General features: G+C 39.4%; 1 protein-coding gene across 18 annotated transcripts in view; it reads right to left on the bottom strand.

Moving 5' to 3' along the window:
- Positions 1–744: 744 nt before the first annotated feature.
- mcf2lb (mcf.2 cell line derived transforming sequence-like b) overlaps positions 745–23,155 on the bottom strand; it is a 45,864-nt gene continuing 23,453 nt past the window's right edge. For 8 of the 18 annotated variants that reach the window (XM_044217394.1, XM_044217396.1, XM_044217395.1 and 5 more), the window contains 31 exons: positions 20,800–20,890; positions 16,938–17,057; positions 16,637–16,753; positions 16,045–16,194; positions 15,809–15,933; positions 14,550–14,664; positions 14,340–14,459; positions 13,364–13,555; positions 13,066–13,257; positions 12,315–12,474; positions 10,820–10,881; positions 10,619–10,704; positions 10,383–10,449; positions 10,184–10,299; positions 9,950–10,019; positions 9,758–9,850; positions 9,577–9,669; positions 9,343–9,468; positions 7,560–7,781; positions 7,359–7,451; positions 6,941–7,019; positions 6,691–6,760; positions 5,936–6,042; positions 5,583–5,675; positions 4,953–5,012; positions 4,315–4,380; positions 4,072–4,149; positions 3,524–3,633; positions 2,214–2,326; positions 1,999–2,102; positions 745–1,869 (listed from right to left, as the gene is read on the bottom strand). In XM_044217394.1, the coding sequence (XP_044073329.1) occupies positions 1,790–1,869; positions 1,999–2,102; positions 2,214–2,326; positions 3,524–3,633; positions 4,072–4,149; positions 4,315–4,380; positions 4,953–5,012; positions 5,583–5,675; positions 5,936–6,042; positions 6,691–6,760; positions 6,941–7,019; positions 7,359–7,451; positions 7,560–7,781; positions 9,343–9,468; positions 9,577–9,669; positions 9,758–9,850; positions 9,950–10,019; positions 10,184–10,299; positions 10,383–10,449; positions 10,619–10,704; positions 10,820–10,881; positions 12,315–12,474; positions 13,066–13,257; positions 13,364–13,555; positions 14,340–14,459; positions 14,550–14,664; positions 15,809–15,933; positions 16,045–16,194; positions 16,637–16,753; positions 16,938–17,057; positions 20,800–20,890 (3,370 nt within the window). In that variant the 3' untranslated portion in view covers positions 745–1,789. Of the gene's footprint in view, positions 1,870–1,998; positions 2,103–2,213; positions 2,327–3,523; positions 3,634–4,071; positions 4,150–4,314; positions 4,381–4,952; positions 5,013–5,582; positions 5,676–5,935; positions 6,043–6,690; positions 6,761–6,940; positions 7,020–7,358; positions 7,452–7,559; positions 7,782–9,342; positions 9,469–9,576; positions 9,670–9,757; positions 9,851–9,949; positions 10,020–10,183; positions 10,300–10,382; positions 10,450–10,618; positions 10,705–10,819; positions 10,882–12,314; positions 12,475–13,065; positions 13,258–13,363; positions 13,556–14,339; positions 14,460–14,549; positions 14,665–15,808; positions 15,934–16,044; positions 16,195–16,636; positions 16,754–16,937; positions 17,058–20,799; positions 20,891–21,242; positions 21,860–23,155 lie in introns of those variants that run through there. The other 10 variants (XM_044217388.1, XM_044217402.1, XM_044217393.1 and 7 more) reach the window with 8 other exon arrangements.

Below are 23,155 nucleotides of genomic sequence, written 5' to 3'. Positions count from 1 at the left end.
ATATCATTGATTATCATTTTTCATTGCCACATAAGATTCTTTATATGTTAATTTATATTCATTAATTTCTAACACAAATGTTTGTATTAATTTCATAGTAATTTTCTTCCACAGAAGAGAGTTGCTGTAGTCAACTTTGTTCTGTTGCTGAGATTTTTGGCTTTATAAACACATTTTCTGGATAATAATAATCTAATGATATAATATACAATAGTATAACAGGGGCCACTTTTCTGCATTGAGTACTTTTACATTTTACTTACATAATTTTACTTAAGTAACATTTTCAAAGCAAGACTTTTACTTGTAACAGTATTTTTACAATGTGGTATTAGTACTTTTACTTAAGTAAAGGATCTGAATACTTCCTCCACCACTGCTTATTTCACTCTGTCTACAAATGAAAAGAAAAAGAATGCGAAAGTATTTAGTCTGCAAATTGTAGATAGAGGTATAAATGGTGGGTTTTAACAAACTTGACAACCCAGTTGGACAGTTTCACTTTCATTTCTGGTACCAGGGATTTTTCCCTTCTAAACTATCTGAGGCCATGTCTGCCTTTGTGCCCGATATCTGCACCCACAAATGCTCCAGATGTTTCAGAAATGCATAATTGACTTTAGCCACAGAAAAACGGATCAGTATTGAGCAATAAAGAGACAAGACATAAGAGTACCTCGAAGTGCAATCAGGTATCAAGCCATCATTTATAGACACACCCAAGACAAAGGAAGAGACAGTGACTGAATTATCACAAGTCGTTTATGTAAAAAAAATTAGACAATCACCATACTTAATGTACAATATAGCATCTCAAATAAACATTTGATGAGAGAGATATTAATGAACAATATCTACATTCAGAACATGATCCCTCCACAGGGAATAAGTTAGCGCTATACAGTGATCTCTGATTATTCATATGGAGAAACATTTTTAAACTGCAGCGTACATGAAAGCCCACAGAGTTTGACCATGAGGCCGTCAGAGACCGGAAAAGACATTAGCTCATACACATAAGTCTGGGCAGCTGGTGGCAGAACAGGTTTCTATTGATGGGCTAACAACACAGACACAAATGACAGACAGGAAGAGAATAAAAAGACAGTAAGAAATGAAGAGATGAGAAGCAAATTAAAAAGTGACTACATATGTGTGAGCTTTTTGTTTCTTACAAATAAATAAACACATTTAAAGGGGGAAAAAAAGCAGAGGACAAAGGGTGATTAGGCTCTGAGAAAACATTCATTAAGGTTAACAAGCCATACGTATTTATTTCGCTCCCTCTTTTTTATTTACAGTAACAGTGGAATTATAAACTCCCGGGTGAATTAGTGCAGATGAACACAACCGTCATCCACATATGATCACAAATCTTTATCCGCTTTCAATGTGAACACAAATAGATGCATTGATTGAGATCAGTCCCGCTGGCCCATTCATACATCTGTTACATTATAATCACAGGGATTCCTCTGTTCTTCATAAAAAAATATACAGATAAGTGTATGGCTAGAGGAAGATCACTTTACTATACTGTGAAATTACTGTCTGATGTATTTATTTTCACCGCACAATTGCACCACAATGAAATCTATAACATGTGCACATGTATAACATTATCGTAATAACTGGTGCATGTGAATGATTTTAAAAACTGAAAAATACAGCTTTCTGTGGAAACCTGACAAAATTCTTATGAGTACCGATGTTGGCAATACAGCACAGATAGCCACATGATGCTAGCATTTGTGAGGGCAGTTTGGTGATGGAAGAAGTGCTGAAGAGTTCAGGGTTTGATGTCAGAGAAGCTTGTGTAGGTCTCACTGCAGCTGGACGATGTGCTGAGGTTTCCAGAGCCACTGCCTTCTGTTAGAAACACACACACACACACACACACACACACATATAGGAAGGTTAATGTCAGATGTAGTACTCTTCCTTAACAGCTATTGTTTATGTGTCAAACACTTTATTTGGGATTGTTTGTTTGATTACCTGAGCTGGTGAGAGACTGGCAAGACTTGGACTTTCCAATGAGCATGATAAGGTTAGCAGCTGTGATCCAGCCCTCGACAGAAGTGCTCAGGTTACGTACAAGCCTGCATGACCACACACACACACACACACACACAAAAGTACTATTATAGAAGTGCTGCTATAATATATAATATTTTTATTTGTCATTAGCATCAATAAGGCTGTATTCCCACCACTGTCCATCATCCTCCTCCTTGACCAGCTGCACCATTTCTCCGCTCTTCACTGAGAGCTCTTGAGCGCCGCCCTTCTCATAGTCAGCCATCACTGTATATTTGCCGGCACACTGTTCAAAGTCGAGATAAGGAAACGGAAAAGGATACATACTAAAATTAGAAAATGAGCACTTTGCCAGAATTTACACGAGTCAACACAAATCAAGAGTTACAGTAACATGTTTTGTGCTATGGATGGACAAACCAAACACGTGTCATCTTTAAAGATGCATGAATCAATATTTTTCTATTTAAAACGGGTCAAATAACTATATGTAATGTGAAAGGGGTTGCCCAGCACCAAACAAAAGACAGACAAAGTTAGCGACTAGCTGGAGAACACATTTTTATAAACACACATTTAGCAGCTAAAGAGCCAGATATTTCCCTCAGGAGTTGGTGGAGACCAAACCTGACAAATGTCATGTGGCCAGAAACATGACTCCTAATGAATGCTAATGTGTCTGCTCGAAGTGTAAATAAAAAACAGTTTTTTTTGTGACATGAAACAACAACTTAATAAGGTGACAATATGTTATTAAACATTTATTAAAACTGGAAAGTTAGCTGTGTAGAATGTCATATGTGGTACATGACATGTGGTTTACTCTTATCTACCATGATGGAAAGAAATACATACTTGAAAAATTAGAAATGTTAATAAAAAAAGAAACATACAGTAATTGCTTTAGGAGGGTAGTTTCAAATCCCCCAGTATGATGCATGTGTAATCTAGACAGTGTTTTATATTTGATTAAATGTTAAAATCTACAGAACAAAGGCATGCCACAGTAGTTACTTAACATTAACCTTAATTACAGTATATTATATGGGCAAAAAGGACAAATCAGTAAAATGGATCATTATATCATCATTTTACTAATCCAGCTGCTAATAATTACATGTGTAATAATATACATGTAGCAACAGACCTTTCAGTTTCATGTCTTGTTAAGGTCTTTAAAGTAAAAATCTGTGCATACACTTATGCACTACTTATGCACACACAAACAGACTTGTTTTTGTCCCATTGGGGGACATATTTAATCCCTACTTTAACCTTAATCATAAGCACTGCATGTCTAAGCCCAAGCCTACCCTAAATTTAACAAAAAAGCACAACATTTACCTTGTGGGATCCACCTCCCATTTAGGGAAAATAGTAGGTGAGTAGGTGAATTTGATCGTGTAAATATATTTAGTCTCCACAATGTGATTAATACAAGAACAGACAGGTTGACACATGTTTGTCACAAACGGTGACTCACCAGCTTCTTGCTGTTGTCGTCCTCTGGGTCAGAGTTAAGAGGATCCTCGGCACTGGAATAGCCGTCATGCTCCTCTGAGGCATCCAGTGACAGGGAGGCCTTTTTCCAGCCTGAGGGGAAGAGGAAGAACACAGGTGTTTAGTTTACAGCAACATTCAGCTTCAGCTGCTGTCTAACATGTGTGTGACCTGCAGTGAGAGATCTACAAGTGTGAAAGAGTGAGAGGAAGAACCACAAAAAGCTCTTTTGAACAGAGAAGGAAAAACAGCTAATCCCAGGAACCCACAACTATTTCCAAAAAACTAAGAATGGGGAGACGGGCATGCACCTTCATATTTTAAACTGACTCAACACAAAGGAATAGTAGCAGGCAGAAATCCCTCCATATCAGTGTGTATTTCTATGATTTTCACTGAGCCTGAAAGGAACGTGGAGATGTGGGGCAGCAAAGCAAAAACTAGAGAGATAGACGGTCTATAAAAGGCTTTATAGTAGTGAAACAGTGGGCCCGACACACAGCCAGCGTGAGCCGGCTGGTGCCAGTGTACCTCTCCACTTTGTCTGTAAGAGACTAGAGGTGCTGAACCACCTGGCCCTGCTCAGGTAGAGGGGGGGAGGACCTGCATCTGAGGGACAGGAGGCAATAGAAACACAGCTAGTCACTCACCCTGCAGCAGTTACAGCCGATTAAACTAATCATTGTTAGAGACCAAGGCTGTGCTCAGGCATCATGGATGAACAACTAACCAGACAGGGAGGAGTATGCAGTTGTTGTTGAATAGACTAACTACCTTTGAAGCCGAATGGTGTGGGATCGCTCTGGCGTTTCGTCTTGTGATCAGGGCTTGAGGGGGATCCTATGATCAAGCAAGAAAAAAGAGGGACAAGCATGGTTGTTGAGGCAAGAAAGAAATCACGACCAAAATATTGACATTCAAAAGGCAAATTTTGATGAGACAAGGTCACATGGTAAACAGTTCATTTTCAGCTTTGACTAAAATGAGACAGACGCATGGTGAACTAACAGCTGGATCAGAAAGGTTGAGGAAGGACAACTAATAGAGGTAGAAAACAAATTCTAACAAGCAATTAGTTTCACAAACAACCTGCAAAATGCAGCTCAATGTTATGATGCTTTTAGAATCGAAGAGTTATCAGCAACAGGGCTTTTTCAGAGAACACATTTTGACATGTCACAGTAGGAAAAGCCCAGGTGTAAATAAAATTAATGATGGCTGGATTACATTTAGCTGCTTCAGATAAAGGGTCCTGGTATAGTGCATGCTGTCTCATACTGTCATGGCTTACTGGGACACCTGAATGGAATGAAGCCTTAGTTAAATGTTATTAGTAACACCTTAGCTTTTCCTGCTATGAAAAGGGCATTGTGCTGGACTGAATAAAACCAGGGTCTAGAGCTGTGCGATACCTGGTGACGGGAGGATCATCATGGGTAATGTAAAACTTTTATCATCAGTAGTTGAGGGCTCTGTGAAGGGAAGCATGCAGTATTTGACATACTGACAAAACATCTTTAAAATATATTACTTCTACTACCAATAAATAGTTCAACATTTAGGGAATACACTCATTCACTTAACCTACTTGTCTAGAGTTAAATGAGAGGATCGACATCACTTTCTGTAAAGTAAAAATTAAGCTACTGCCAGCAGCTGGTTAGCTTAGCTTAGCTTAGCTTAGCATAAAGAATGGAAAGAGGGGGACACAGCTAGCCTGGCTCTGTCCAAAATGTTAATAAAATTATCTGTTTGTTTAATCTGTACAAAAACCAAAGTGTAAAAATGACAAATTGTGGTTTTATGGGGAGGTATGAGCCAGACTAATTCTTTAACTTTCGAGTCTTGTCGTCACTGTACAGACATGGTAGTGTTATCTAACTTCTCACCTAATTCTTGGCAAGAAAGCCAAAATGTCTATTCTTTAAATGACTCAACAAAATTCTTTGATTTTGACTAAATGGAAATACACTTTGTCATTTCACAAATGCAGAAGATGATGTGATATGTTGGATGTGAAATTGACAATGGCTTGCAGTTACCTTTCTGAACTTTGAGGTTACTGAATCCCTGTAAAGTAAAGCGCTTTTTAGCCACAGCAGCTCTGTCTGAGGTAGGGCTTGTCACAGCCTCATCTGACCCGGAGGAAAAGCAAGAAAACGGGTCAGACAAAAAGAACGAAGGAAGAAAGTAAGTTAAGCAAATGTTATATGTTATGTTATAAAGTTATATGATTCAGTGGAAAAGACAGAAGTTAAGACATGGGTTAATCACAAAGAGGTACACAATAAGTGTAGTTTGTGCAATACATGCACTACAAATGCTAAAGTTAGATTTGTTAAAAAAAAAAGGGCTTCATCTGTCTAACTGGATGTCTCTTAGTCTCTCTACTCACCTTTTCCTGTGGGCTTTGGTACAGAAGAGGAGTTGGCATCAGGGCTGCAGGGCTCAGCTTTCTTCTCCTCTCCCCTTTTAAAGCTCTTCTGACCGGACTTGAATGGACTGTGGGTAGACAAAAGTGGAGCATAAGAAGCTTCAACAGCCTCTGCAAAATTTGTTCCTGATTATCCACAGATTAATTTAAAGAGGCTGCCACAAATCTCACTGTTCATTTTAAAAGGTGGGGTATGCAATTCTGGAGAAATCAAATACCATAATACAGAGCGAACAACGACACAGCAGGTAATGTAACCAATAACGTTAGCTAGGTTGTGGTTCAAACTGTCTCTACAGTTGCTGCTGCGAAGCTAACAGCCAGAGAGGACGAGACGGTTTCCCAGAGCCAGCAAACCAGCTCCAGACAGCGATACTCACAACTCTCCTGCTGCTATAACAAACATCACAACAGCAGCACATCTTGGCAAACTAGAAAGTAAGCTGAATGTCTGCGGGCACGTAATTTAACTTTACCTGATACACAAATCATGGCTGGAATAGTGTTGTGTGGCTCGGCCTGAGCCACTTTGATTGTTTCCCATTTACAGAGCCAGGGCTGTGTACAAACATCAGATTTTTGTTCAGCGCACACGCAGAGCGGACTGTGAAGAGATATTCGTTGAATTTGACAAAGACGTGTATTGGATTGGAATCGCATACCCCACCTTTTTAAAGTGTGTGAGAGAATAAATGAGGTGGGGAATACAGACTTACCTGAGACTCACTGATCCACTGAGCACAGGAGGGAACTGGAAAACCTGGTCTGGTGCCCTCTGCTGGCTGGCTTTTGAAACACAGAGGGCGAACGACCACTTCAAAACACCCATGTTGGAACATTTGCAAAGATTTTTCTTTCATAATCAATACTGATCAAATATTAGTGTTTCAGTTTCTGGATAAACATGGATGTTAGTGTGAATATTACATTTAGAAATGGGTTTTAGAGTACATCCTCTCTCTGTACCTCTGCACGCTTCCAGCTGGGTTGTCAGAACCTTCCTGATCTCATTTACCCAAGTGGTTTTCACTTCAGCCGTTGGCGCCTGAAATAGAGACACAAATATAAAAAAGGCTCAGTGTAAACTGTACAACGCTTACCACTGTTACCTGGAGGTAGACATCCATATGCACACCCACATTGTAGTTTAAGGATAAGCCCTGTCGTTATTTTGTATTTTTCTTATTGTCAACAAATTCCATAGCCTCAGATTAATAAAAGCAAGTGAGAATGTACAGCACCAGGACGTAGATGAGGGATTGACTGAGCACAGAGGATTTAAAGACAATACTTATTAGTCAGATCAATTAATTGTTGATTTTGGTCATTTCATGGGATTTGCTGACAGTAAGAATAAATGTAAAAGATCAACAGACTAATGTACCTGAACAATATAGACCTCTTCTCTGGAGTTGCACCAGATTTCAAACTTCTTGTTGTCTCCCTTTGCATTCTCAGTAATGCCAACAGCACTCATCTGTTAAAAAAAGATAGCAAGATAAAATTATAAAACATTTTATGAATACAAATAGATGGAAGTATAAGAGACAAATGCAGCAACATTTACAACTGTAGAAGTGCTCACATTCAGAGATTGTTTGAAGCTGTATGAGGGAGCTTTCTCGTAGCCTTCCCCGTTCTCCTCCCTCCTCTTGCAGAAGAGCAGTGCCTTCTCATGGAGGAAGAGGTGCCTCTGCATGGGCTTGAAACGGGCCAGATCCTTAACCTTGGCATGACCTTTCTTGTGCTCTGTCCACACGCTGAATGACCCCTGCATCAGCAGCTTACCCAGCTCACTCAGATTACCCTGCGAAAGGAGAGAGTTAAAGATGCTGTTAGATAGAGCTGATCGACCGCATACTGCATATGTTCTAAAATACTGTATAGCGGCCATAATTTGATATTTAAACAACTCAATCTCTGCTCCATTTGATGTTTCTATTTTCTGTCTAGTTTGTGTTCTGTGCCAGTGTCCATCTGGAGTGTCTGTCCACTGAATAATGTGTCCATATTTTCATGGAAGCAGCTGCCCCAAGTATATGTGTTCCTCCTAATATAATATTAAGACTGTCTCATATAGACAGGCACTTCCTTTTGCCCAGCACAAAACCTGTCTAATTTGTCGCACTTTCATAGTCCTTACATCACTTCCCTCCTTTATCTTCATCCAACCTTCATGAAAGAAGTGACAGTGAAATTCCAAGGGAGTCACAGATTTCTGGATCTACATGTCTCAGTCTATTTAAACCGATACAGCAGATTAGGACTGCAACTAATGATTATTTTCATTATCGATTAGTCCGCCAATTATTTTCTCTATTATAATATTTTCTCTGCTATAAAATGTCAGAAAATAGAGAAAAATGGCCTGTATAATTTCCCACAGCCCAAGGTGACGTCTTCAAATGTGTTTTCTTTGTTGTACTTGATGGTAAACTGAATAGCTTTGGATTTTACAACTTTTGGTCAAAGAAAAGTACCACATTCTCACAAGAAGCTGGAATCAGTAAGTGTTTGCTTTAAAAAATGACTAAAACGATGATTCGATTATCAAAATACCAATCGACTAATCGATTAATCCACCAATACGGGCCACAATTATTTGCCTGATTTGCCAAAACATCTCTCTGTTGTCAGGTGTGGTAACCTCTTTATCATTCATGAAGTGACAAATTGAAAGAAGAAAGATGATATCAGATACTCTTTTATCCCTTTGGACTCATTCGGTACATAATGTGATCACAGAGTGAAATTCTGAATTTAACATAAAAACTACACACAGCCCTGTTCCAACAATTGCCTCTAGCTGCAAACTGCACCGACAAACATGCAGCTTTGTTTATTCATTCATTGTTTTTAACCACTTATGTAATATATCATTGTACTAATTATGCATGCTGAATCTATATAAATTCTTAGATTTAGGCAATAGAACAACTGCAGTGGTTAATGTGAAATAGACAATAGGCCAACTGGTGAGCCAGCAGATGTGCTTACTTGATTTCACCTGTAAACACCAAAGGAACTGTATTATTATTATTGTATTTAATTTGGTTTTGTATTTTTATATATTTTTTACTTTATTTGAATTCTTGGTTTATTAATGTGTGACCTGTTTATACTTTGTTTCTTCTTCCTTTTTACTGTAATAGTATTCCTGTCTCCCTTTTTGTATCCCCTCTTCTTTGTTGGTCTTTAAATGACTGAGACGACCATGCAAGAAATCCAATTTGCTTGGTGCTATCCCAGGACATCACACTACACCACAGATTAGTGTGGCTTTTGCACAATATCATATTCAAACGCTGTGACCTATATAAAGCATCTGTTCTGTGATTGATAGGCCTGCGTCCTGTTTAATGTCTCACCTCATATCCTGTAATAGCGATGAGGTGCATGGAGTCATTGACAGCCTTGAGGATGCCTAAGATGGACGTCAGTGCCTCCTGGAGGTCATTGGTCCCTGCACAGCTCTTACTGTACTTGAGCATTTCCTGTAGCCAGAAACACAATAAAGATGCAGCTCAATGACTGAACAGAAATCTCACTGAAAAGACAGTTTAATGGTCCAGTTGATTTGCGGCCAACAGATAGTATCATACCTTCAGTAGCAGCTGATATTTGGTAATCCTCTGAACAGGCTTCAGCAGATACGAATCTAAACCTAGTTTATGCTCCAGCTTTTTCTGACACTCCTGAAGGAAATAAAAAAGAAAAGAATTGTGTCAAATAAAACACAGTAAAGAACATTTAATTAAAAACTTGGAGGTGCAGACTGTTCACCTGGAAGAAGGCGCAGTCTGAGCACTGCCTCCAAAGGCTTTCAGAGCGAGGCTTGTTGTGACAGTACTTCTCATAGATCTGCAGGTCTGTCATCTAGAGGAAGACAGTGAAAACAGTTTGACAATTTGTATTTAAGAAACCTTTGTGCTGAAAATCTCATTAAAAAAAAATCTCACGTGGTAATTCACGCACCCTCTCTAAAAAACACCTTCCAACTAACTCTGGGCAGTCGGTGTACTGCTCCAACTCCCTCAGAAATGTCCTGGAAACAACGAAATTATGTTATTGATGAAAGAGTTAAAATGATGAAGAATGACAGAAAAGATTAAGATAAAAAGTTAAGTGTTGATTAGCTTTGATGGCCAACAACATGTCAAGCTACAGTGCATTGATATCATCAATGACAGACAGATGGCGCTCCTTCACCTCTTGTGGAAGTGGTAGATTTCTGGCATGTTGCCAAACAGAACCTCCTTTTTGTTCTGCAAAGGAGCGGGGATGAGGTGAACCATTGCTGGATTATCCATCTCAGAGGCATATCCCTGTAACGCACAAAAACACAACCTGAAATTCTAGCCACAAGTAAAAGACAGAAGAATAAACATTTTGTGGAGTGAATAAACACCTGTAATACACAGAGCAGCTCCTCCACATAGGCTCTCTCAGTTTCCAGCAGCTCGTTCATAACGTGCCTGCAGACAGAGAGAATAGAGAGGCAAAAAGAGAGACCAAATAAAGGATTTGGTGCAGGCACACACAGAAAAGATGCACAGCTCTATAGATAATGAGATAGCTGTTTTCACACAGTCCATCTGCCGTGTAATTTGATTACAGATGAAAGAGCGACGGCTGATCCCTCACCTCCTGAGCACTGCCAGGTTCTCCTCCTCCTCTGATAGAGAGGCATGTCTGCTGTTACTGTCTCCGTTCTGCAGTTGGCCGTTTCCCTGGGAAAAATCAACATCAGATCTCCATGATAAGCGACAGACAATAGAAACTTTAGAGAACAACTGGACAGACAGCGTATAGACACAAACAGAATCATGACAATACTCCACTCACTTTCTCACAGTTGTTCCCAGGGTCTGTCTCTGAGCAGTTTTTCTCCTGCTGGTCTCTGTGTGCTGAGGCAGGGGATGAGGAAAAAGAATCAGAATAATTAATAATAATACTTGAGGCATCACATGCTTGGTAGTATACATATGGTAGTATATTTTGGTTAAATCTCAAGTATTGTAATTTTAAATTAATTAAATTAAATACCCTAGAATTAGAACATACGAGTAAGGAAACAGGTATAAGTGAATTAAGAAATGATTGTACCTATATTTTTTTTTTTATTAGAAATTACCTAGATCTAGACCTTGATGACTCTAATTAGGCACCTGTACAACAACATAGTGTTTATTTATCTTTTTCCTGTTGTTGATTGATGCTGGCACGGTTTATGTATTTTTTTTTACCTTAAACAACACTGTAAATACACCTTGAGATTTAAGACCATTTGTTACTACTACACTAGTATTGTTTAATACTTTTAAAATATAATGGGTTTGGAGTTTTAATAGTCTGACATATGTCTGACATATACAATGTTTTCTATTAGAGGAAATTTTAATTTTAAAGAATATTTAAGAAAAACTATGAATGAAGAGTAGAATGTGCAAAATTAAGTATTGGCTAATAGAGAACTATTTAATCAAAATTTCAGAACTTAGGCTAATCACATCTCATTTTCATGTTGCAGCTACAAATTCCAGACATTAAAAGTAATTCTGCCCCCTTTTTAACCAGCAAGCACAACAGATCTAGACGAATTTTAGTATGTGGGATAAATGTATCTATAGAGAAAAGCGCGGAAAGAGTACCCCTTATTGGGTTATGGTCTTGAAGATAAAACATTTGTATATAATGCTGCCCTTACATTATCTGTAAATGCAAAGGGTGCTATGAAAAAAGTCTAATATGCAAAGAATTTCACAATGAAATAGAAATTAAAGGATTTTCATGTCTCATTCGAGGATTGCTAGTACTGGGTTTGTTGATACCAACTTTTCACTGAGGGTAATTTCACTGGGAGTTTATCTTCTCAGATACTGGAAAGAAAGACTATAATAAAAGTCATCATGAATGCTTTGTGTTCTCTTTTAAAACTATAAGACACAAACCGAAAGACATCCTTGAGTGTCTGCTTATGGACGCTAAGAAGTCACACTAACATTTCTAAATTAAATCCCTCACTTGCAATTTCTGGGTCACTTGTTTCTACAATGAAAGTTTCTAAAATGTAGCTTTCAATAATGTTTGACAGGCAATGTACAGTATAAGTCATATGCAAGATCCATATTATCCATCCACTCTATCAAGTGCTCAAGGGCTGTGGAAAATAGAGTCTAAATGAGATAGAGTCTGATAATGTGCGTTTACGGGCTCTACATAATGTGAAGAGCATTAGAGTCGAGCAAAGAATGAAGAGCATAAAAGCCTCTAAAGACATCTGAAGAGGGTCTGCATTGTATGATATAAATGGTCCAGGTGTGGATGTGTGGAGACTGACCAGGCGAGCTGAGAGGGGATTTGATGAAGGCTTCGGGTCTGGGAGCCACCGGCTGCACCGGCCTGGTCTGTTTGGCTGCTAGCTTCTTCAGGCTGACTCTCCTCTTGTCAAACATCTCCTGCATGGACGCCTGCTTCTGGAAAACCTTGTCCACTTGGTCCTGATACGCAGGAAGTTATCAGAGGAGTGTCAGTCGACATGTACTGTAATACCTGATGCTTATTTAAATATTTTGTCAGCATATCATTTAAAATTAACATAAATGTGTTACGTCTAGTATTTTATTTTCATTTTGAGACATTAAGATGATTACTATAAAACAAACTTGGCTTGCTTGATTGCTGAGAATATTGGCAGCTTTTACATCTGACACTGTGTGCTGCAGGCTTGGATTTTGTAGTACATTTTTAGGATATCTTTACAGTATTAAAAAAATCATCTTGGTTGAGCCAAGCCACTAAAAGCAAAATAACTCCCGCAACATGTTCATTCTCTTCTGTGTAGCAAAAGATAAAACTAAAAATATGACATCTTTTTCGTGAAACAAAACTGCGTTTTTGAGAAAAATGCTCAAAATTTTGATTGACTCTGGCACAAATTATGCCCCCCCCCAGTGTGAGACAGATGTTACAATAATCTGGACATTGGTCACATCTGATTTCAATAATTGCACCAAATTGTCACAATCCATCTGACAATGACAGTGATGTTTAAAACTGCAACACATTTATTCTTTGGTTGGTCGTCTTACCCTGAAATGCTGGTTGAGCACTGCCTCATATTCGCTCCAGATGGTACTGAGGTCTGTCAGTTGGTTCTGGCCTGCGTTATCCAGGTAACGCTCCAGCTCCTGCAGGGCTAACTCCGCCCCCTCATGTGATTGACACTTGTCTACTGGCTGAGACGCCAGCAGGTATATACCATCATCAACCCATTTAGAAGCCTGAGGAGGACAGCAGAGGAAGAAGAATTAGTAAAAAAAAACAACAACAACAAACTAGACAAGTCAACTACACTGGGAGTGTGAGGCGGGTGTGTTGTCTTCTTACCCTCTCCAAACAATGGTGCAGCTCTATGGCTTTGAGGAAGTGGTCCCTCTTGGCCCTCAGGTTGCTGCACACATTCTCACTGATCGCTCTGAGCTCGCTGCATTTGGGCTGAATGGAGTCCTCAGCATAGTGGGAGTTCTGGATCAGTTCATCACCCTCACGGGCCAACGACAAGGCTTTGTCCAGCACCTCCTGTGGACCAGTGTGGAGTGATAGTTATTAACGCCACCTGTCTTTTCACAGTTTCTTCTTCCTTGAAACTATTAATTTTTTACCAAATTGTTCATATCTGGATGAGCCTGAATTCTGAACCCTGTTTCTTTTTGTATATATTTCATACTGGTTGTGATTATGTAGCCAAAACCTATTTGACATAAATTTGTCATAATTATTGAATGCACTGTCCAATTGCAACCAAAATGTAAGGAAATATACACCTGTTAACTCAGAGATCCTGCAAAATGTGATGGCATTTTGCCCATAGGTGGGGCTATACGGCAACACGATACATATAAATAGCCATATTGTAGTTGTTGTGTGACTTTTTATGTAATTTCTCTGAACAAAGCCCGAATATTCCCAGACAGGATTTAAGTATTACCCCAAAATAATGGCAACCTGCAGTACTGACTGGCTCACTGCAGTTCGTTTTATCCCACTCATTGCACAACATCACCAAGCACATTAATTATTTTGAACAAAATGTAAAGCGATATTATTACAAGCTAAATTTAATTCATGTATTATTGTTTATTATTATTATTATATAAAAAAGAGTCTACCGGGACTGTCAGCATTATTGGAGTGATAAGATTAGATGTAAAACAGCACTCTGTTACTGTATATAACAGTGATTTGTTATTCCAAAACAATCAGAAATGAGAATACAACAAACCCACATTATAAAAGATATTATTCATCTATTCATGCCATGGTTAGACAAAGCTTTAATTGTGAGGGGTTGGGTATTACTTACACAGACTCTCTCCTCATAGGTGGTGAGTTCACAGAAGATATGGTCAACATGGGCTGGGCTGATTCCCACCTCAGAGAAGGTTGCAAGTTTCTCAGACACCTGATCCAGCAGAGCCCTCACCTGCAGCAGAAATACCACAGGCAGTTTTCAAGTTTAAAAGGGATCATGTGGTTGAAGTCTAGTATGGAGGATTTCCAGGCTCCAGCTCACCTCTCTGTAGTTGTGCTCAAAGTGGCGCAATTGGAGACACTGCTCCAGTTTGGTCTGATGCCTCACCCAGAACTCATCGAAAGCCCTTTCTGTCTCATCCAGCTGAGACAGCAGTCTGAAAGAGCAGCAGAGAAAGAGATGGGGACAGCATGAGATGGACATGGACTGTTAAAAAACAGGCAGTTCAGTAGACCAAAAGCAGTGGGGGGAGAAATGAATCGAGCAGAAAAAGCAGTGGGGATGCTGACTGAGATAATTTGGCTATTTTTTCTGTGTTTGCGTGTGTGCATGTTATGTAGAGCTAATGCCCGTTGACATGGGAATCAGTGCACTCAGTGTTGCTTAAAATACCGTACTGACTGACCTCAAAGTACACTGCCTTGCCAACTATTATTCCAACTATACTAAAGGCAGAGCTGAGACAGCCATGAACAAATCACCTGCCATCAACAACAACAAACAAACAAAAAAAGTCTACTGGCTTTAATCTTTGTTACATGGATCAATCAGAGTAAATTGAGAGGCAGTGAAATGTCATACACAACAATGATAGCTCTATATCTTTAGTCCAGCGTTGATACTCAACTTGCTATGTATAAAATTAAAATTACACACTGTAAATTAATACAGTGTGTATCTCAAATGTCTAGTTATGTTATGTAAATGTTAGAGGTAGAGGAGATGTATTAATTAAAGCTTGTTTTTTGGAGTACAAAAGTATTAAAATCACACAAGTTTTCCTAACCTATATTGAAAAAAACCAAAGCTATTAAATTTTTATATGTAATGGAGAAAAGTAACCAACCATTCACGTTGAGAATCGGTAAACTGAAAATGTTTGGTACATTTGCTTAATACATGGTTGAAATGATACTTAACTAACTTATGACAATTTTCTCTCTCTTATGAGAGAAATAAAATTATTTCTTTATCTTTCTTTTATTATCTTACAAGATAAAATATTTCTTTATCTTATGATCATAAAAAGCATGCTTTATATTCAGTTTCTGTAGTAGTTTTGACACCTAATGTGTGATTGTAACCATAATAATTTTCAGTGGATGATATATATGCTAATGTTTGATGGTTGGAACCTGGGCTATTTGTGAGAAATGACAAAACCAGACATGTTACACATCTGAAACATTATCACTTACTTTTTTTAAAAAAATAAATTAATTTTTTTCCTAGAGAGTTAGAACACAGCATCTGGGCTTTAGTAGCCATCCTGCAGCTATATCAGCTCTAGTGGTTCTAACCGTTGCACTGTAGCCATGTTCTCCAGTTCATCCTGGTTCATGTTGTGGTCGGGGTCTCGCACTACAGGCTCATTGATGCTCTCCAGCAGCTTGCTGCCCTGACCCAGAGCCACCAGCAGATCGTCCTGTAGACATACACAGACATATGGAGTGATATAATCCAAATTCATAACTAATATACAGTATACAAAGATATACAGAGAAATAATGTATGTAATGTATGTTAATGGTGGTACCTTCATTTTGGCTTTCTTGTTGGTGTGTGTGCTCATCAGGATGGTTGTGGCCTGGATATCATTGGGGAGTTCAGTTTCAGCCAGCTCAGTCCCAAACGACTGCAGGGTCTGTGCTGTTTTCTTTACCATCAATGCAAAGCCTTCAATAGCCTGATGAATACAAGACACAGCAAAGATAGTCAGCATGCACGCTCATGATGAGAATCAAGAAAATGCCACATTTGCAGTGGCTTCATTTTTTAGACTGATACAGTATTCTGTGTAGTACTTTTTACAGTAGTTTCTATTGGCTGCATATTTTATTGCTGTTGTGCTTTTCTTGATTTTACTAAACACTTTTAATGGCGGGTTTCAGCCTCAAGTAGCGGCCGTGTTTTGACGATGTTATTACTTATTATTAACTTGCATTAAACTGTGTTGTCATATATGCATGTATTTGCATCTCTCTATGACACAAGAGAATTAATTTGAGGTGCTCAAGCTACCCTTAGTTGGCTGTCTCTGGTTATATTTTATTTGTCTTTACCTTTTAGATGTACTTATTTCACTGTACGTATTCATGTATCTTCCTCATAAAGTGCCTTGTACATACAGTGCGGTGAGAGATCCACTTCTCATGGCAGTACTCCTGCGCTCCCCCGAGTTCCTGGGTCAGCTGAGTGCGGTTGATGTAGGAGTGCAGCTCAGTTATCGAGCTCAGCATGATCACCTGAAACACAGACATCTGAAACTATTACACTCTTGATAATAATCATATTAAGTAGCATGTTATGTACTGTGAGCATTCTATTCAAATCTTCTTTCTTCAATATGAATTTATGAAGGGAGAGATTTATGAGGGAAGAACACAAGTCACTGACAGTGTTTCCAGAGGTAAGAGGGACTGTACGCACCGGCACCTTCATCTTGAACTCATCCTTGTTGAACTTGAAGAGGATGTCTGAGAGTGTACGCTGCAGGAGGGTGGTGGGCCTCAGGACCAGAACCAGCTGGAGGTTCCCTGGGAAGGAGCCCTGAAATGACAGAGTAGATGGAGACTGTCACTTACTCAACAGAGCAGACAGGATCCTCCTCCACGCTGAGTCAATTATACCACACTTCAGCAGCACATGTTCTGTTCTTTCTGCTGACAGCCTGCACTTCCTATATATTATTCCCTCCCTTTGTCTGTCCCTCTGCGTCCCTGCGAAAGCTCTTGCTCAAACACATTTGAGTATGTGCGTGAAGTATGTAGAAAACAAGAGAATGGGAAAGATGTGGGGGATGTAGTGCACCGTCCTGTGGCAGGGACATTAATCATCATGTCCCCGAGATGCTTCAGCATTTATAATGTCACCACCAACTCATACATGTGTGCAGGCATATGTATTCAGGATTTTCTGAATTGACTGAATATGAAATAATATACATCAATCCATATTATTTCATATTCAGTCTCAGCAATGGAAAGGAAGGAAAGGAAGTTTTCCTCACTAACAGGCATACTCAGCATAAAGCAAAGATGTCCTAACTAAGCAAATACATTTTTTGCTAGATGCTTTCGGAGCATCCATATTAATCCTCCATATATTTATCATGCTATGTAGCTACAACACACTCAGCTCAGCCAACAGAACCAATCAAATGGCAATTAAAATGTCATGATTGACACCCACTGACAGACTAAGTACTTCTGTGAAAGCAGTTGGATGACAGTTGAGGGTGGACACTGATCTCCACTCCTGAGGCAATGCAATTGTTAACGCAACTTTAATTAGCTAATGACCTAAACGGCTGGTTCACCTGATTGGCTGGGGAATGCTGGTCTAAGCAGAAATGACATAAAAACCACTTGGGATGGGCACTGCTAATGGAATTAATAAATCAAGCCAGTGTTTGTCCTTACTGACCTGCCAAAACCAAGAGGAGCACTGTGAAAATGGGTCACTCACCATCTGGAGAAATGAAACTTATCATGGGACATACTACTGTTTTTATAAACATTGTAACATGTTGTGCACACTCAGAAACTGGCATCCTCAGAAACTGGCATCCTAAAGGATAGGTCTGGCAAGAGTCTATATTTTCCTTATTTTCAACAAATCCCATTTAAAGATAAAAAAAAAAAATTGATCCTAATTGATCCTACTAACAAGTATTTCCTGTGGAGCCAAAGCCTGATATATCTTATTCCTCTGTGCTCTGTTGTTGTCCAAAAACTATTAAAAACACATTAATGAGCCACACCATTGCACTGTGTGATATGTTCCTTTATTACGATGAACATGGTCACTGCAGGTTATTTTGACTCAATCCCACATGCACCACTGGTATAAATCCTCACTAGTACACCAAATTTGCAGCTGAAAATCCCAGACTAATACACTATTTGAGTAATTTGAGTATATGAGTAATGTTTCCTGAAAACTACAGTGCCATGCTGTTTTTAAAGATATATATTCATGACCAAAGATTTACATCTTCAGTAAGAATGAACAGGCTTAGGGGCTACAGGCCAAAGACAGGGTAGAGATGTCAAAGTATTGAGAGATGCACTAAGGCATTGTTGGTTTTGGTCTGTTCATGAGCATTGTTGACAACAGCAACACTATAGAATATCTCCAGCCTTACCCTTTAAATGTATATTGTAGCTTCTAACCATTCAACCGTGCTGCTTGGATCTGTGGTCGCTGGCAGTCATGGTCATGGTCTACTTGTTCTTTGTTCTTTGTCAATGGTAGGCTGACAGATAAACGCACACACACACACACACACACACACACACACAAAGCCTCAAAGAAGAGCCTGATAAATGACAAGGGAGGAGGGTATGCTTTAGGGACTGACAGTAACTCTGTAGACTTAATTAGGACCGGTCTATAAACACACTTTCTGTCTGTCATCAGATCAAACTCAGCCATGCACGGCAATGGGTAGCTTTCCTTGAAACACACTGACCCACATTCACACAAGCACATGTATACACAAGTGCGCTCATATACATACACACAAAAGACAAAAGGGAATCATTCGACAGCGTAAACATTTAACATTCTCTCTCTCTCTCTCACACACAGACACATACATGTACACACTGACTGAATAACTTCGCTGAGTGAATACATCACAGTACAGTATGCTCTGAATACAATGTGATTTAGCCCACAAACTAGTCTCCACTACAAATATTTAGTATCAGCTTGAAAAGTGTCAGCTTTCATCATCCATTTAGCATCCTGGCTGAATCACCCCAAACAGGACATTATTGCAGGGTTGACTGAATGCCCCCTATTACCAGCCTGTCAGCCTGTAAAAGTCCCCCTTGTGGGATTAATAAAGCTTGATTTAATTTGAAATGAGTGACGTTGCCTCCCATGTCTCTCGAGACCGTGTATGGTGATATTCATCTCTCAGTCTCTCTCTCTCTCTCTCTCACACACACAGACATTTCATCTTTTCCTATACAATGCGTTATTATTTTGCTGCTCTCAGCATTAATGACATGTGAGGATCTGTCCAACCTAAAACAGTGCAATTAAGAAAATTGTCTTATTCAATTACTTTATCATTTTTATACTCTACAAGATATCTGAAAAACACAAACATTCTCCTGTTTCCTGTATATCAACAACAATAAACAGTTCTGTACTACACTGGTAGGGAATAGAAGATGATGATATTAATGAAGCTGGTAAAGCTGTAAAAAAAATTGAATACCTACTATTAGAGCATGAATCATGGTGCTAGTCAACTGCCCATTATTTTAGCCCAAAAGAACAATATGCTGAGAAATTGTGGGATGGGGGTGATTATCCCCCACGCACACATGCTTCATCACCTCCCTACAGACAACATGAAACACAGATGAACAGATAGGCATTACAGCTCAGCACCCAGAAGGGGAGACTGGAGCAAATGAAATGAGTCAAAAGAAAAATCAAAAAGGAAAAAGAGCAGAGCCCTGATGCTCTACCACTGCATTCCCTTTATTCAGCAACATAAATGACATGACTAGTATCAGTTCTCAGTCTCAAAAAAAGGTGCGATTGATCATTAAGTAGCAATGAAGAAGGTGTTAGGCCAATAAATGATGCGCTAAAAACAAGGGAGACAGTTTATACAACTGTTTCCCTTCCTGCAGGAGCACGCAGCAACTGATTACAGTGCAAAAAATATAAAATATGACTCAAACTAAGTAGGCTTGTAGGCTGCACCTCCTGAAACACAGCAAGGGAGTCCTTAAACCAGTCTGAGTATTAGTTATCCATTCATTAAGCAGACTCAGTATCTTACTTTCGTTTTGGCCTTTTGTTATGTGGAAATACATTTGTTGTTCTCAATAGTAAACAATATGATGCAGAGATGATAAGTGAGACATTTAAATGAATGAGTGAACAAAAGAAACGTCATCTCCTTCTGTCTTTTTTGGGCATATTTATTTGTCCCTGTAGCTATGGAAACATATGGCAGGCTGTGATGTTGATAGGAGAGAGTTCAAGGATGGGGTTGGCGCATATCAACCCCCCAGGGTGGTGGTGATATTAGTGGTGGAGCTGTGAGACAGAGATGGGGATGATCCAACACCTCTCTCTGGCCTGACAAACATCCTCCCCCAGTGGTGAGGGTGCAAAGCCAGTGCCTCTCAAAACTGGGTCCTCCTATTTCAGCAGCTGATTGAAAGGGCTGTTTCTCTCCCACACAGAAAGACATTAACACAGACAATGCAGACAGAAAGTAAGTGCATAGTCACATGTACATACACAAAGACCAACTTACTGCGATACGAAGCAGGGTCCCTTTGACAGCCGCCCATCGGTCTTGCCGGCGATCAATCACCAAGATGAAACCCACGTCTGTCGAAGACAAACTGGAACACACAGGGAAGCAACATGTTCAACACAAATTAAACAGTGGTCTGTTATACACAGCTAGATGGTTCCAGGGTGAGTAGAGCTTGATTTAACAGCACAGTGAATGGTGAGAGGAGATTGCATCAACTTTTACCTCACACTGACAAAAAATATAAAAATCACACTGCAGCCACAGTCAGACTGCAGAAAGTCTGTACTACAATGTAATGATTCCTAATGGCCACTTTTAAAAAAGGATAGAAAAGTAACAAAGCCCTCAGAAAATGCAAGAGCTCAAAGAGGGAAAAACACAAAAAGATGTGTAGTTTTCTTTCGCTGTGTTCACAATGAGACAGTAGAGAACCTAACCTCGTTGTTTTGTTATGCTGCTCTTTATCTTCTTAGGACAGCTGGTGCAGTCCATAAAAGGAGATGCTGTGAAGCACCTCCAGATTTCTTGGCCTCCAGCCCTCCAGTTCTCTCACTGCACCCCCTTCCCCTGCTGTCCTCTCTGGTCCCAGGAGAGAGGAGGGCTATATGGTTTACACACCACTGACAATCAATGACAACTGTATGTGCAGTTCACCAGCAGACTCCCATATGAATACTTGAAAACATGATGCAACTACAGAATAGGTGCACATGAACACCTAAGCACTGTCAGAACCTTTCATGCAGAAATATCCCAGTAATCCTCAAGTATTTGCTTTTGTGTCCACCATTTTGCAACTAGTAACTGCACAAACAGGGTGGCAGCAGATTTAAGGAGCAGTCCTTGGGACAATAAAGGCAAAATGAAAAAACACAGGAGATGAGGATGTGTCTCAGAAGTAGATCCAAGTGTGCTGTGCTGTTTGAAAAAGAGGGAGTGAAATGCTTCAGACCATCACAGCATCCAGCCTGTCCCCCCTGCACTGCATCTATCAGCCATCCAATGAGACAGTGGGAGCTACTGAGACACGAGCCTATCGCAGCATGGCTGCAGAGTGATGAGCAGCTCTAGTAGCCAGTCAGCAGATCTTTACAGATGTGGGGGAGGGGACAGGCTCAAAGAGGATGCCACTGTACACATGAGGGCTTCAATTATTAGGGAAAATACAGAATATTTATCCATGTCTGCCTCTCTACTTTCTCTCACTGTAACATTTACATTCATAGCGGCCTCTCTCATCCTTTTTTTCTGCACTTTCCCTCCCCTTTCATCTTCTCCTATTCTCTTCCTTCATCATCCCCACTTCTCGGCTCTGTGCTCAATCATCTACACAGACTCTCACTGCCACTCGGGCTTTCAAAGCACAAACTGCTTTACATCTCAGCGACAGAAGAAGAGGAGGAGGAGGAGGAGGAGGAGAGCGGAAGAGTAGGACAAGAGCTCTTTCTGCCTCTAAGACATTTATGGCTGCTGAGATGAGAGGATGGTTTATGATGAACATCTTTTTTTCAGCCTCAGGTGCTGGCTGAAAAAAGAAAATCAGAAGAACACGATGAAATGGCCCTCTGCTGCCGCTGCTAAAAGACAATGGCCCAAACTATGTGTTGTGTGTGTCAAATGACTAGCTATTGCTTGTGTCCCATCTGATTTTCAATAATATGTAAATTATACAATAGTTTTTATTTGTTTTGTCTGTTTTTACACTGATGCTTTCAAAATGTCAATGTTGATTAAGTGCACTATACCCTATAAACAAATAAATAATAAACAATCAGCATAATATGTGGATTCAGATTTTGCATCAATTTTGTATCTATATTCAAAAATAAACAATTTAGAATTTTGGTTCCAAAAAGGAAGGTTATTTTGAATTTATATACATGTAAATGGGCACATGGACATTGTAAATTACATGTTTTGTATAGTTATCATATTGTAAACAGACACAGTCTCTTTAACATAAAACCAATCGGCAAAACTAGATCCATGCGTGCATGGATTTGCAAAGCCAAGGAGGGATAAAAAGATAGAAGGGAGAGAGATGGGAACATGGTCTGACAAAGGGCATAGCTATTAATTCATTTACTGAGTCTGTTTATAGATGTAAAGCTTAAAGTAAATGAATAAGATCCAGAAAAATCATGTGACAAGACTGAAATTAATTCAACCCATAACACATTAAAGCAGTCAGCCTTGGCTTTAATAAAAATATTTACAGTTAATATATAATATGATAACAAGCATGCACACATATGGTATGATAGAACATTAGCCATTAGTATTGATCCAGAGGTATTTGTTTCAAACTAGCAGCAGCTGTTGAAGGTCATAATACACAGTTATAGGACTG

Source organism: Siniperca chuatsi, linkage group LG12 (genome assembly GCF_020085105.1).
Source record: "Siniperca chuatsi isolate FFG_IHB_CAS linkage group LG12, ASM2008510v1, whole genome shotgun sequence".
In the NCBI taxonomy this organism is placed as follows: Eukaryota; Metazoa; Chordata; class Actinopteri; order Centrarchiformes; family Sinipercidae; genus Siniperca; species Siniperca chuatsi.
Note: the sequence above shows the minus strand (reverse complement) of the source record. Positions and strands in the feature narration are given on the sequence as shown.